Source organism: Anthonomus grandis, chromosome 7 (genome assembly GCF_022605725.1).
Source record: "Anthonomus grandis grandis chromosome 7, icAntGran1.3, whole genome shotgun sequence".
In the NCBI taxonomy this organism is placed as follows: domain Eukaryota; kingdom Metazoa; phylum Arthropoda; class Insecta; order Coleoptera; family Curculionidae; genus Anthonomus; species Anthonomus grandis.
Genome location: NC_065552.1, coordinates 27,810,719 through 27,827,246, shown reverse-complemented (window position 1 = coordinate 27,827,246; position 16,528 = coordinate 27,810,719). Strand labels below are relative to the sequence as shown.

The window sequence follows — 16,528 nt, the reverse complement described above, 5'->3', positions numbered from 1 at the left end:
TCCTCATAGCCTTAAAAGTTGTGTCACGCAAAATCGAGCTCTAGGAGCTAGAAAAATAGCCAAATAATGTCAGGTTCTTATATTTGTATAATATACGAGTAGTATGTAGGTTATTAAAAAAAAATGCGAAAAATTTAAGAGGTAATTTTTTGTTCAAAATAAAGGGTAGTTTGTTGTATAAATGTTGTGTCAAAAGTCAACGTAATTAAAAGTAACTAACCATTATTAATCCGATATCTCCCTAATGTTTATACAACAAATTACCCTTTATTTGAACAAGGAATAACCCCCTTAAGTTTTTTGTACTTTTGTACCGTTATTTTGCTGTTTGTATTCAGATGTTTCTAAATGTTTAAAAAGTTTTGTTTTTTTTTATTATTTCATTTGATAGTTTCATGTACTATTCATGTCAAATAAAACTTGAGACATTATTGTCGTTATTATTTTGATCTATATAGTACTATAGGTGTACTTTTATACTGTGGTACTATACAGGGTGTAAATAAATAAGTACGAAAAAATTCAGGGTGTGACTCTTGGGTTAATTTTAAGAAAAAAACTTTATATGAACGTATTTCCTAGAAGTCCTAACTTTTGAGATACAGGGTGGATGCACAGAAAATGCATACCAAATTATACTACAATATCTACAGGGTTTCACAAATATTATAAAAAAACATATGTTGTTCTTAAATATTTACCACCCTGTATCTCAAAAGTTAGGATTTTTAGAACATACATATGCGTTCATCTAAAATTGTTTTCTTTAAATTTACCCAAGAATCACCCCCTGTTTTTTTTCGCACTTATTTATTTACACTGTGTATTATAGGATACAAAAATCGAGTTTGGAATTATAAATTTCCAATAAAATGTCATCATTCATAATATTCATAAAAAAGGTGCCTCTTTTAATCTGGAGATGAGAACACCTGGTTGCTGGCTAGGCTGCTGTCTACCTATATTAGAATCTTTCATGCAAGATTACTCGTTCTAAGTGCAAAATTCAAAAATATGATATTAATAAATCTTAAAGCATTTTTCTATATCTAGGGCATAACATCGCCATTTGTTTGTTTTTTTCTTGTTTTTGATTTTAACTTAAAAACCAGGCCCAAAAATAAAAGTAAAACGTGCTGTTATGCCCTTCATGCCTTCATCAATTGGCAGTACTGGCAATAAGACCACAACAGACTAACAACTTCGAAAAAAATAGTAAACATTTATTTTCCTTGTTTACTATTTTTTTCGAAGAAATCCTGAATAAACACGTTTTTTTTAAACTGTTGTCCTATACTGACCCCTGTTCGCAAGAACACAAAGCTAACGATAGATTGAATTATCAATCATTAATAAATATTGTGCACATACGATGCCATCGAGAGAGATACATATACCTGGACTGAACGTCGAGTTGAAAAGCCACGTAGTGGAGAGCGCTTGTCTTGTTTTCGCTAGGAAATTAAAATACAGTTTATTTAGCGATTACAGGTGATAGTTATGAAGGCGCGTTTGGCATAACATGTGATAGATAAGAAACTAAGTTCGGCTCTCGGGATGAGCGATAGCGTGTGATAGATATAAATATGCCTCCCGGCAGCAGAGCTCCTTATATACTCGGCAAACCATTCTGGAAGATAACCTTCCATGGGTCTACAGATATGTGCGGTATAACCGCTTACGTCACCGTGATGTTTTTAAAATGACGAAGAACAACTGATATTATATAAGATACATCTGAATTCAGCTGGTGTTGCCAATATCGTTATAGTTGTTTAATGAAATCAATTCTTATTCAAAACGTTTAAAAATGTTCTGCCATATTGACAATAGGGAAAATAATCAAGAATAATGTAGCTTCTTTACGATTAGGTAGGGGTGAATTAATACTGGATTGCACAAAAATAGTCAACTAATTTATTTACTTAACTATGTATGCCCGATTTAAATCTCGCGCTAATATTCCGAACTTTACTGCACTAAACTGACAACTCACTCCGGAGGCGACGTGGCTCCTTATATACTCGGATCATGGTTCGGTAAGATTCACTAACCTTCGAGACGTCGCGCGGTGTGCCACTTGTGTCTTTCCGGAATGATGGAAAATTAGTTGGTTTCTCAGCGTTTCCAATATCGTTAGCCTACTCCGTCTCCCACCCTAAGCTCATTTCGTCCCGAAATGATTCCATAAATAATGGATGTCGATATCCGCAGAAGGTTTACCTCTTGTAGAAATAACAATTAACTGTTTTCTCCAGAGAACGACGCTGGAGAGTCCAGGTTATCGAATCCGCATGCGAGCTTAGGAATTGCTAGACTTCTCAGATCCTCTTGCCCTAATCTGAGGTTAGACCGACGCAGTTCTTGTATTTTTTCCGAACTTTCTACAATAGAAAATCTTTACCTATTCCTCCAGACATTTATAAGCTACACATTATTCCGGAGCATACTCAACTGAAGCAGTAAACAGGTCTTGTTGCACTTCACAGATCACGCCGTACCGACTCTTTTGGCTATTAGAATGGGTTATGAAAGTATCGAATGCCAAATCCGACTCTGTTGGTATGTTAGTATCTGTTTGTAGCTCAGCGTCTTCGTTGTTTCGATAATAGGGAGCCAATCCGTTAATGTAATGAATGGCTTGAGCTTTCTCCTCGGCGGGTTTTGTATTCTGTAAAGAACATCGTTGATGATTTCCAGCACTTCGTATGGCCCATCCCAGGATGTTTGAAGTTTCGGGGACAGATCCTCTTAGGGTCCTAGAGTTGGTCACCGTTGTTGTACCTCTGGTCTTTGGTATTAACATCATATGCGTCTTTCAGCCGACCGCTAGCATAATGGAAATGCGCAGCTGAACATGAATAAGATCCATTCTCCTACCCAGCTCACATATTCCTCCCCGGAAACATCAGTTGTTGGGGGGTAACCAAACTTCAGATCTCATGGGAGACGGAATTCTCTTCCCTTCATCAATCGAGCCCGAGACTCGCATGTGCTGTCATTGATGACCGATCGAAAAGGCAGCAGAAACAAACGAAGAAACCTATCCTAGTCTCTGCCATATGCCTGCGGGTGGAATGCAGTAGCACTGGTTTTCTGGATTCCAAGCATCTTACAGATGTTCTAGAAAAAGCTGGGTACAAAATTTGGTTCTAGGTCTGAATGCAGCTTCAAAGGAACATTCAAACGACAGATCTATTATTTTATTAAGGCGTCGACGATAGTAGAAGCCTCCTGGTTTGGTATGCCTCAATCCATTTCCTGAAGTAGTCCATAACAACCACGATGTACTTATTCCCTGCTTCTGATTCGGGAAACGGACCAATAACGATAATAGCAAACCTCTTAAAGGCACTCCCACGTTGTGCAGATGCACTAAAGCCTTCTGCTTCCTCTGCAGCTCATTACTTGCCGCACATAGAACGCATATCCTGCACCAGTCCTTTACGCCTGCCTTGCTATTAACCAGTAAAATCTTTCCCTTACTTTTCCTAGGGTCTTTGTTACTTCAAGTTGTTCTCCTGAAACACCGGCATGCATTTTCTTTACTGAACTTTCTCTGAAATCTGACATTTAGGCACAACGATTTGCCTTCTTTTCTCTTTCGCATCATGATCAATTATTTTCTGCCGCAAGATTTCTTCTTTATTAATTATTTTATATTGGGAGAATACTTGGCTTCCCAAGTTGGCTTTTTCCCTTCCTTTATCTATACGTTAGGACTATCTGGATATCAGGGTCTTCTTCTTGGTCCCTTATAATAACTGAGCATTTTACTACTCTGCTCGCTTACAATGTTTGCAGTCCTCTGGACAAGGTCTTCTTGATAGAGCATTTATATTGATTCTCTGTGCTCGATATTCAGCGTCACAGTCACATTTCTGTAATCTCTCTATCCATCTTGGCACTTGACCTTCCGGATTTTTAACACAACTAAAATAACTTAACTCCTTGTTTATAACAATTTCAGGTTTAGTAATAAACACGCGTCAACTATTGCCAATATCTTTACAAAAATATTTAGCAGGCTGCCTGAATGCATATGCCTAGTTCTTATAGGTGAAAGTAGATTTGTTTAATGGAAATTTGTTTTATATATACCATCCATTGATTTTTATGATCATTCATTTATTTATTTTTATTTTTTTTATAATTTAGAGGGTCTTCTTTGAGTTGGCTCAGCTCCTACCCATCAGGTAGTGTCCATGTTGATTTTGGTAGTCACTGCTCTAAAGAACTACAGGCAGAGAACTACTACAGGGGTTTCCCAAGGTTCTGTACTGGGGCCGTTATTGTTTCTTCTTTATGTTAACGACCTTCATTTGCTCCCCAAAAAGGGTAGACTTACTATGTTTGTAGATGGCACCTCCATAATTTGGCATAGAAAACACATTGACCAACTGAAAATGTTTCTGGATACTGACTTGCTTATGATTAGGGAATGGTGCAATGCAAATCGAGTTTGTCCTAATACGTCGAAAACAAATCTGTTAAGTTTCAAATGTTCAATGAATTCTGTCACTCAATGAGAGCCGATTTCAACTCCATAGTGTTGCAGGTTTTTGGGATTGACAATTGATGGCAGACTCCAATTCCAGGAACACATAATTAAAGTGTGCAGTGTAGGGTGTCATCAGGTTGCTATGCCCTTAGAATAATTTCTAAGAACTTAGATGTTTACATTGCAAAAAAATGCTTAGCATACCATTGTGGGGTCACATCTCCGCTATGGGATTTGTTTCTGGGGATGGTGTGCTCACTATCTCTTTAATGCAGTAGGTACTTGTTGTCAGCATCTGTTTGTGCAAAATAGAATTTTGACCCTTTGTTGCTTGTATATGCTTGAAACAATATTTATGGTATTCAAAAAGCACCAGCAGGAAATTGTAGGAGATAGTTCGTTTGGTACTCGTTTTACATACACCCTTCTGTTACCCATTCGACATTCAGAGCAAGTGAGAAGTTGTTTTATTTGCATGGATCACCTTCCTCTTCATATAAGAAAACTCTTATATTACATTTAAAAAACCATTTAAAAAGTATACTATATATTAGACGAGTTTTTTAATGGTGTTTTGTCCTGATTACCAAATATGAATGTGTGATATGAAAAAAAAAATAGTGTAACTCTATTTGCTTTCTGATATCTATTAGTCCTAAGTTTTACTGACTTAGATTAATTAGAGCTTTGTCAATAACTCTGTTTGGGACAATAAAGCTACTTTTGGAATTTGAATTATTTTTAGAAATAACCATCTTGTTTCTAAAGGTAACTTAAAAAATATAAAGAAAGGGTGTTGCAATAAATATTCTTAGAATTTAAACTTCCCGCCCTTAAAGAAATTTCATTTGAACCTGATTGGTCAAATAGTAACCAATAGTCGCGGCTGATAAATGTAAACATTTTTCACAAATTTTATCGTGCATAGTCGATACCTTTTTGTCGAGTTACAAAAGTCGCGTGCAACTCTAATATAAGTGGACGTGATAGGGCAACATTTGCAGCGCGACATATATGCTGTTGTCAAGATTGACTTACCCTTATTGCCAGAATTTTTGACAGATGGCTTTTAAGATTAGAGGGAGGAGCGAGAGGAAGAGTCGAAATTCGCAAGAGAGATAGAAAAGTGAAACGTCAAAAAAACGTGCGTATTTGTGAAATCCTGTGAAACATTTTTCAAGGGAATAATTTCCCTTTAAAAACATTGTGTAATCTTTTTAAACCAACTTATAAATTTTTGTGTTTACCACCGAAACTTCATTAGTACTACTCAAGCTGGCGAGCCACCATAACCTAAAACATCCCTCCAAATCGGCGAACATGTATTGCAAAGATAAAACCCTGCTAAAAACAAGTTCCAAGGCTCGTAGTTCCGTAGGAGGCTCCTCAATTCTAAAAAAGACCTCCAGCATCAGACGACGTCTGACCGAAATAGTACAGACTCCTACAAAAGTGAGATTTCAGTTGCCCCATTCAAGGCGAGTAAGAAATATTCTTGAAGCATATGTCTCTTCAAAGGAAACTAAGGAATATTTGAGTTTGGTTTGTCTTATACGGGATGCGCAGCTTCTAGATTCAGACTTATCATCATTGATCAATGAAGCAACTGAATGTATTTCATTGCTGAATCAGGATTTGCGTCTATTTGTTGAGGCATTACTTTCAGTGAATTGGGTGGACCGCAGCTCAGATGTTGTCAAGGAGTATCAGAGTTTTATAGTAAATTTGCTCAGTGCACACAACTATCATGCTAAGTATGTGATTGATAAGTTGGTGGGGCTCTTTTTGCCAAGTAAGTATTTATTGCATTATTTTGTATTTCAATCATTCATTCCTCACTCAATCATAACATGATCTTTTTTAAATTCTAATTCATTTTTGAATGGTGCTTTTGAAAGTAAAGTTTAAATGAAAGTGTTTTCCTGTAATGTCTTTTGTTATGATTAAATATTAAAGATTTAAAATGCTGGCTCATATTTTCACAATCTAATAGAGTTATACAGTATTATCCCTTTGAAAATATAAAAATGTTACTTATTTTCAGTTATTTCACTATTTTGCTCTTATTTTGTAGTTTAGGTGTGTTGGTTTTTATTTAAGGTTGTAGTTTAGTTTATTAGTTTTTCCAATAGGGTCTAATTTTTAGGACTTGTTTAAGGTGTGTCTCAAATTTAGGTTACTTTATTGTTAATTGTCATAGTGTGAATTTTCTAGTTTTAATCATCATCTTGATTTTACTGTCAACTGTCTCTTGAATTTGTTGGTTCCCATCATTTAAAACAATCTGAAATGTTTGAAGCATATTATTAAGATTATTCCAGAGCCCATAGAAGGATCCAAGTTTAGTGATATTGTACTCAGTTCGGTTTATCCAGGAGACAATTCAAAGGTAGACAAGAAATAAAAGTGTTCCTGACATAATTCTGGTTTGAACAAATGTTTACTACCAATAAGTATGATCATATTTTCCATCTTTTTACAAACTACAATTGGTTATGAATGGAAAATCACAGACTGTAATATGAACTTTTTTTTTTTTAATTATTAGCCTCTCTATATCTAATAAGTTAAGAAGAACATTTACTTGATACAACTGTACACTTGGTCGGGACATTAACAGAAGAGACAGATATATATTTATATTATTGTAATAGTGTTTCTTTTTTCTTTTATTTCTTTAATTCCTCTTTTTGTATTACCTCCTTTATTTTAATATGGTTTGTTATTAATTTTGTGTTCTTTTAATAATCATAAAGTACACTAGAGATGTTATGCCCTAAATAGGCTGTCTATATTTAACACTATATACAAATCATTACAAATATTATTTGTCAACATTTGATTATCAATAAATTCAGTCACAAAATGCTTTATATAATTTGGCAAAGCTAACATTTAAATTCCAATTTATTTATAATAGGAAAAGTTATAATTAAATTACTTGTAAAGCTGTTAATGTGATGTTTAAAAGTTGAATTTGATGTTTAAAAGATGTATTTTATTTTAATACCTGAATGTCAATGGCTATTTGGATCCTTTAACAATTTACCATGATTTCAATAAACTGCCTATTGCTGTTTATTTAGTCTAGAAATCAATAAATTTTTTACTTTAAGGCAACATGAGAATTTTGTATGTATTTTATTTTAAACTTCTTAAGGATCTTAAGTACAAATTCTGCTACACTAAAATACTGTCTTTGTTGTTTGATAGTCCTGTTTATATTTCATTGTTTTTGACCATTTGAGATCTCAAGTGAATGAGTTTTAATCTTGATTTTAAAAGAAAAAATTAAAATTATTAGATTTTATTGTTTCCAGGAGTTATTGTGCCATATGTATTTTCAACTTTAAAACCCAGATTCATATGTTCCTAATAAATGTTGCTTCTAAAAATTATTTCAATAGAGGTAGCTCAAACTAACACATTTATACTAATAAAACAAGGTAGTATTAATATAAATTTTTTTCTAGATCCAAAAGATCCAGTATGGCCAGATGGAAAAATTACAAGTACAGACCTGCCAAAATGCCTAAATGTTCATGTAGTTATTAAAATACTTCTTGATGTTATTCCTATGTAAGTTATAATGATTAGTAATCTCAAATGCTCCATGCACACTAGCATAATGGAAATGAAAACTGGCAAAAATATTCAGATAAAAACCAATCACTCATCGATTTCATAGCTCAGTGTCTATTTTCACTGAAAAACATATTCCTGCTAATCAAAAATCGGCATTAAAACTTCTTTATTCTCTAATGTAAAACAATAATTTGGAATTTACATTTGTCACTGCCCTAGTGTGCTTATAGTAACTCTTCATATATGAATAATTTTATATTGTATTAATTATTTTTTAGGTGTAAAGATCTGCTATTACAATCTTTAAGTAAACAGTACCCATATTATAATAAACCCACTCATATTCAGGAGTATTATTTATATAATTTATTGATGTTACTTTCATATCAGCCACATTTACGGCCTGATATTCTGCATTTAGTATTTTCAAAGTAAGTAATATAACAACAAATAGTCAGCATCTTATATGTTTTCTCTCATTTTAAGATTAATTATAATGGATGTAAATGCTCCAAAAGAAGACATACTGAAACCATTGGAAGAAGATGAGGACATTTTCCAAATGGATGACTGTGATAGTAAATCAGTTAAAACTGTTCACACTGGTTTCACAGAAGTGAATAGAGCTTCTTTAGGTGTTGCTCTGGATGTTTGTATGAACAAAATATTTGAATTTATTGTAAAAGAATGTAATGGGGAAAATGGAGAACTAAGTTGGGAGAATATTAAGTCAATTTATCACGATTTGCTGTCTGTTTTTGATAAGGTTAGAAGATTTTGCTGGAAAATGTCTTCTTAATAAAGAATTATGTAAATTACAGGTGATCTTGCCTACTTACAGTTCCCTTCATGTTCAATTTGTGATGTTCCTGTTATGTTCCCTAAAACCAGCAGTAACTGAAGCTTTTTTGAATTATTTGTGGAAAAAAGTGTGTAATCCTAATTTGGCCATAGTGTTAAGACAGGCAGCTGTGACTTATATTGCCAGTTTGGTTGCCAGAGGAATGTTTGTATCTTTACCGTAAGTATTCAGATGAACATTTTAAATAGATATAATATTGTATATATTTGCATAACTGGTTTTGTATTTTCTAAAGCATTATATTATTAAGTGTTGTGCCTATTGTTCAGATCTTCCAGATTGAAGGTTATACGCAAGGTATTATAAATATTATAATATGTGTATCAAAATATAATCCTTTCTTTATCACTTTTAATTTGTCTTTACAAAGGCAAATTCTATATCAACTTAGCAAATATAGCACAATATCCTTATAGATTTTATTTGTGTTTTTTATTATTATTTGCATTTTCCAAGAAGAATGTTTTACTTGCTGAAATTATTTCAGACCATCAAATGATATTTTGTAAAGTAAATTCAAAAAATGAAAGCTGTACTACCAGTGTATTAAATATCATTGTTTTTCAAATTTTAATGCAGATAGTGTTAATGTTGATCGCATTTTCTTGTAAACCCTAATGAAATAAATAATTTTTTTGATACTTTGTCTCAAATTTACAGATTGTGAAGACCATATTTTCTCATTCTTATAATGACCATTTTTTTGTATTTACCAAGGTTTTTGCATTTAAGTTTAGTGATGTAGTAGAAGTAAATACAATTTTGAATATTATAAGGACAAATACAACTGGTACAAATAAAATCTCTATTTTTACTAGATTTATATTTAACAAACATCATACTTTCTTTTTCATTCAGTTCAACAAACTTTCCTTATCACTGGAAAACATCCATTGGAAAGCCACTCAGCAAACTTTCTAATCCTGTAACATTACATGATTCATTATTTGGAAGTGTGGTATATCACCAGATTCATAACTATTGTAAGATTAATGATATAATATCTAACATTCAATGGGGTTTTCGAAAAAAATTTAATACCATAGTAACCTCAATAACATTATCTAACGTAAATGTTGATGACTTGAACTTCTCTCCCCTTGAAGTTATTGTAATCCAATTTTTTTTTCTCTGATAAAATAACATTTATCCAACTGATAACCTGCGTTCACCAAGGTTCTATTTTGGGACCGTTTTATTTAGGCTTAAGCTTTTGGATGGACTTATTTATGATCAGTTGCATTTTCATTGTAAGTAGTTATTGGTGGGTGAGCAGCATGGGTTCACATCTGGAAAATCAACATTGACAAATTTGCTGATATTTCATTAGGATTTACTAACTGCCTTGGGGAAGGGGTGTCAGGTGGATGTCATCTACACTGACTTATCCAAGGCTTTTGATAGAGTTAATCATGGCATATTACTATGGAAGTTGGAACTGTTTGGCTTTCCTGGGAGATTAGTAGGGGAAGGACCCAGCAAGTTTGCATTGGTAATAACCAAGTTCGGTTGCAGCAGGATTTAAACAAGTTGTATGAATGGTGTATTAATAATTATGTATTTTTAAACATTAGCAAGTGTAATATTATGAGTTTTTACAGAGGAAATAAGAGGAATGATTCACCTTACAGTATTGCTGGCCGTAATATTCAGTACTGCAGCACAATAAAAGACCTTGGGATATTTATTTATTTTGATGAACAACTAACCTTTAATACACACATTAATAATATAATCTTAAAGTCGTCCAGGGTTCTTGGCTTTGTGGTTTGCAAGTGTAGAGCTTTCTTACTGGAGACCTGCAAGAGAGTTTATATCTCACTTGTAGTTTCTCTGCTTGATTATGGTTCAATGGTTTGGTCGTCATTTTACATGAACAGCTGTTTAGCCTTGGAACGGATTCAGAACAAGTTCGTTAGATTTTGTCTGTTTAAGCTAAATATGAGAATCCCTGATAATCATATATGTGACCATGCATTGGAGATGCTAAATCTAAAAACTTTAAAACAAAGACGTTTACATTCAGATCTTATTTTTATATTCAAGTTGTTAAATGGTCATATAAATTGCCCTGAACTCCTGAAGATGATTTTCTTTGTGCCAACTAGAAACCTAAGACATAATCGTTTGCTTTCTCTGCCTTTTCGTGATACTAATTATTCATCTCACTCTCCAATTGAGAGGACTTTAAGATTGTTAAACTCAGGTGAAGTGGATATTTTAGGCATTAGCTTGTCTCAGTTTAGGCATCAAATTAGAGAAATTATTTGAATCATTTTGCAAATTTTTTTTACTTTTGATTATGGAAGGTATTTTAATTTTTAATATTTGTTATGTTAGCTTTTAGTGCTTTGGGTGGTAGTTAAGTTATCAGAGCCAAATCAGTGTTAATGACAATTAAATGATTAATATGGTTGTTAATTCTGTTAGAATTTAATAGTTTATTATTGTGGTTAGGTTAAATGAATTATTATGTTCTATTATTCTTTTTTGTAATGGGGTTGATCACGTATAATAATTATAAAATTAAAAAAAATATATATATGCATGGTAGATCTTAAGGGCATTAAAATATGTTAAGTTATAGGCATTTGCCTATGATACGTAAATCTATTATATTTTATATTCCTTTATTTTTAAATTTATTACGACGTTTCGGTTGATGTGTATCTCCAACCGTTATCAAGTGATTATGTTAACGCCGAATTGTGTACAATTCAAGATTTAAAAAGACTGAATTCATTCTGAGAGAGTCTTATTTTAAAATTATTATATTATCAACTCTCCCCAATGTTTAGTTTACCCTTTAATCTAGTCAACTATAGGCTTGTTTCTCCACTCACTAGGATATTTCATTTATTTATTGAAAATAGCTTAGATTTATTTTCCAGTGGCTTCCGTTCATTCTTTTTAAGTTCAAGACTTTAATTTATGTTTGGTTACCTGAAAAATGAAGTGTTTACGTTTGTTAATGATTATTAGTTCTGAATTAGATTTCTGAGGCTTTATCTTGATATACTAGTATAAATATTTTTGTTATTCTAGTATTATTTTTGTATTATTATATTATCTAGTATTTGGTATTATCTAATATTATTTTTGTAAATTGGCTCTACCGCATATGATGTATACAATGTTTAGAATTCAATTGTGAATCTCTTGTGCTGTCACATTTTAACAACTATGATTTGATTTATGGTTGGATTTGGAAAGCAAAACCCGTATTCAAAGATCCAAAATGAATTTATAGGTGTTGGTTGGCTTAACTCTTTTATTTTGGTGTTTTGTAATTTAAAATAATTAATGAACTATCCTTCCCAACTTCTCTTAAAGAAAGATTAGTATTTCAAAGCAGTACTCCTAATTTAGGTCTCAGGTTTGGTAACAGATTAACAATTCCTCCTCACTGAAGTGTCATATGTTAGACCTTGTCTTACAATGAAAACTCTTATAATAGTTTCATTTAGTGTTTTAAATGGATATTTTGGCCTTTTCTTATATACTCATACATAACAATATACAAGAAAACTCTCCAACTTTAAAATTGTCCCTGTCAAAGCCTTGCAGAACTCGATATTGGTTTAAATCGCATATATTTGGTGATCCTCGTCGAAGGCATCTAGAAGATTCTCTGTAGTACACTGTTTCTGCAAAAGCCGAATTGTAGTTCACCTGCCAACCCATAGACTTATAACCAAGGATGATTCGAAAAGATTCGAAATTCGAAAAAAAAAAATTCGAAAAGATCCTTGGTTATAAGTCTATGTGCCAACCCCTTTGTTTGATAATGTTAATTGAGCTGAATCCGGACAATTTTGTCAGTTTCGACTGAACATAGTTGTAAATGTAAAAATTGTGTTTTTTTGCGTTGAAGTCTTATGGACAGATTTTTGTTGTATATTAACTTATATTAAACTTATATAAGTTCCTTTAAATACTTAGAGCGGCGACCAGAGAGGCTTGTTTTCGGAGGGTTGAGGAGTCGACTAATACCCCGGATTGTCAAAGTTAAGAGGGATTTTTGTGTTGTACGTGCTTATTTACGTACCTACGTGTGAAAACCGGCTACACAATAAACATGATTTCATTAAGTTTGTTAAGATTTGTCGCTGTGTTTTATCTCCTGTTTTGCACAAAATTCTCGATACTGAAATTCGAGAGTGATAAATTTTTAATTCACTCAATCATTATCGAGTGGTGTTTTTTCAAAGGAATGTAAAAAAAGCCACATAACACCTGTTCTAAAAAATGGCTCGCTATACTTATATATTAACTATATTAAAGTCCTGAAAGTTCATTCTTGGTCGTTAGTTCTGACTTGTAAATTAATAAATACTAAAAGATTCGTTTCACAGGGTTGTCAAGGAAACAATGCGTCAAATGGCCGAATGGATCCACTCGTACATCGGTAGTCAGGACAGTTTAGACAGTGTAAATTCAGACGTGCGAGTTCACACAGTATTTTACAGTGTATGCCAGGCTTTGTTTTATCTAGTTTCATTTAGGCACAAGGATTTAGTAGATAGGAAAAAAAGTAAGCATATTTCTTAACTCAAATAAGTTTTTTTTCTACAGAATGGTGTTTTTTTAGATATTATTTTCTTGGAAAGTCTTCAGTTAGGAAAAATAGTAACGAATCGCCTGAACCCCCTTAGAGTCTGTCAACCGGCAGTAGTTCAGAATTTTGCGGCGGTGACCCGAAAGTACCAGTTGGCTTATTGTTACACGATTATCGATCACAATGCGAGAAATTGTATGCCGACAATACACCAGGACGAAAAAGGATCGCAAATGATTTCTGATCATATTTTGAGCGACTTCTATCCCTTTGATCCGTATGTGTTGGAACGGTAAGAGGCATAAATTTCAGTTTTTTATTGTTCGTTAGTAATTTATAATGTATTTGTAGATCGGGTGAAAAAATTCAACCCTGCTACCGAGATTATCAAGAAAAACCGTATAGTAATGCAATGGAGGTGGACCAACGACAAAATGAAATAGATGATTTTTTAGAAAATGTCGAGGCTTCGCCCAGTACCAGTCATAAAAATGTATATAACTTTTCCTATAGTACATCGCCAGGGTTTAAATTTAAAATGTAATAAAATTATATTATTAGTTAAATTGAAATAATTTGAACATAATTTGAATTAGCTAAGTTGTAAATAATGAATATCTTTATGGGATATAATTATAGTGTTATTATCTTTTTAATATTATTACTACTAAACACGTTTTCATTTCTGTTTTTCATTCGATATAGATATAGAGCTTTACAGAACTTTTTATTTTACATATTATAATAATATACATATTTATTTTACTTTTCAATAAAAGAAATAATTTCAATGAAATAAAAGGTATTTTATTTGGCACGAAGAATTATTTTTAAGAAAATCGAAAATTGTATTTCATCGTAAAGGTGACTATGGTCTTTGTGACTCCTCCAACGTACTTACTGTCTGTTCGTAGACATTTTAAGAGTGCGGTCCACCACGTGACAAAATCGAAGCGCGACAGTAGTTTCGTGGCCGGTGCAGCTTTCGCTGAAAGTATCAACACTGGCTGCCGTAATTACCCACTCCATCGTTCTCTTCTCCCTGATATATCGAATCTCGATTACCAGGGACGCAAGTCAACTGGTCTTACTTCTTGTTAGGTTTATTAACTACTTTGTATATTATAAAGTTTTACATAATGTACGGACAGCGTGTTTCGGGAGGAAAGTTAAATTTTAATACTGTTAAAATTACGGATTTTCGGTTGAATGAACCTTCTCTACAATTAATCCAAGAGGGCTCCATACTACAAAGAAACAGAATTTTCTTTTAGTAACTTGCAACTGTCTTTGATAGTAATAGTTGTGGTTCCTTTTTAGATGTAAGGAACCATTTTCAATGGTAGCAAATGTAAGTTTTTTTTCTCTAATTCCCATTTCAGGACTAATTTTTGAAATTACAAATGGGCATTTAATTTCAATAATTTGAACGGAGACTCGTACTTAAATTTCTTACGAAATGAACTTGGAGGTCTTTTAGAAGATATACCATTAAATGTTAAGCAGAACATGTATTTTATGTAAGATACATGTTCGCACATTTTTCTCGACAGGTACCAGTGGCGAAGCGTGAACTTTTTTTTCGGGTAGACAAACAATAAAAATCGTTAATTAGAAAAAAATATGTCTTCAATATTATTCACTTTAATGAAATACAGAATGAAAGCGCATGAAATATTAACTCAAAGAGAAAAATTATGTAGTGATATAAAAAAGAAATAAATAATTACTACTAGCATAAAAAGATAGATAGATAAAAATAAATACTACTTACAAAAAAACACAACTAAAATAAAATTGCCAATATCGAACAGTCGTTCATAAATAACCACTAAAAAACCGTTTCTATACACCCAAAAATAAAAATACTAATTATTAAATTACTATAGCACGCGCCCCCACCAAATGCAGACAAAACTGAAGATGTATTGCGGCTGACCAGATCAAGCGTGTCCATAAACAATAACCCTCAACAGCATAATAAAATAGCTGGTCGACTTCGATAGACAAAAGCTCGAATGTCTTCCCCGCGAATAATTTTTGCATACGTAATAGGCTGAATGCGGCCGGACCTCTGTAGCCTGCTCGATGCGTATTTGGTTCGATATGCTCCAAATTTCGGAAGACAAATATCAATGTGTCTTTCTGGGGCTCGTATACATTAATTGGGTGTCAGCACTGTATTTTTATCTTAATCGGTGCGGCAGGCGGGGTGCGCCTTCGGATTAATCATGTTTAGATACTATATAATAATAGTAAGGATAGCAACTACGTTCTGTGTTATTTTTTTTAAATTTTAATTCAACAATTACGTGATAAATTAATGACAAATAACTGGATAATTTTGGGTAGACAGTGTCTACCTTGTCTACTCGTACGCTTCGCCACTGACAGGTACGCAATTATCTTGACGAACAATATCCCGAACGTTGGATTGGCCGTGGAGTGTTGAAATTTGTGGATTTGGGAATAGCAAAATAAAAGCAACGCTTCTGGTTTAGAGTTTTAATACGTACTACTAACAACTTCTTTAATACATAAAGTTAGGAGGTCGACAACCGTGCAAACAACAAAAGTGATGTCATGGGCACATGTACATATAAATGTATAGATGGCGCTACATATATTACGGTGAAACATTTTTTGATATACTGCAACATGGAGGACCTTTGCTTTGGCCTGCGCGTGGTCCAGACTTAAACCCCATGGACTTCTGTATTTGGGGATATTTGATATCAATTGTTTATGATAGTCCTATAAATAATTTAAATGAACTAAATGTAAAATCTGTAAATATGTTAAAAAATAATGAGTATCTTCTTTTTAAAATACGGCAGATATAAGAATTAACAAAAGTCGTAATATTTTTTTAAAAATAATCTTAGGTATTAATTGCATTGCTAAAAATCTAGTAAATTTAAGTCATTCACATATTATGAAAACTAACGCAACGAGCGCCGTCTACCAAAAAACACGAAAACTGTATAAAACTCCAAGTCACCGGTCTCAAATAACTTTAAAA

At 33.0% G+C, this 16,528-nt stretch overlaps 1 protein-coding gene across 1 annotated transcript; it reads left to right on the top strand.

The window, feature by feature from the left end:
* The first annotated feature begins 5,596 nt into the window (after window positions 1–5,596).
* Window positions 5,597–14,188, top strand: LOC126738806 (RNA polymerase I-specific transcription initiation factor RRN3). Its single transcript, XM_050444247.1, has 8 exons — window positions 5,597–6,293; window positions 7,975–8,080; window positions 8,365–8,517; window positions 8,573–8,852; window positions 8,908–9,107; window positions 13,304–13,482; window positions 13,540–13,798; window positions 13,858–14,188. The coding sequence occupies exons 1-8, from the start codon at window positions 5,822–5,824 to the stop codon at window positions 14,048–14,050; spliced, it is 1,842 nt and encodes a 613-aa protein (XP_050300204.1). The 5' UTR covers window positions 5,597–5,821; the 3' UTR covers window positions 14,051–14,188.
* The last annotated feature ends 2,340 nt before the right edge of the window (window positions 14,189–16,528 follow it).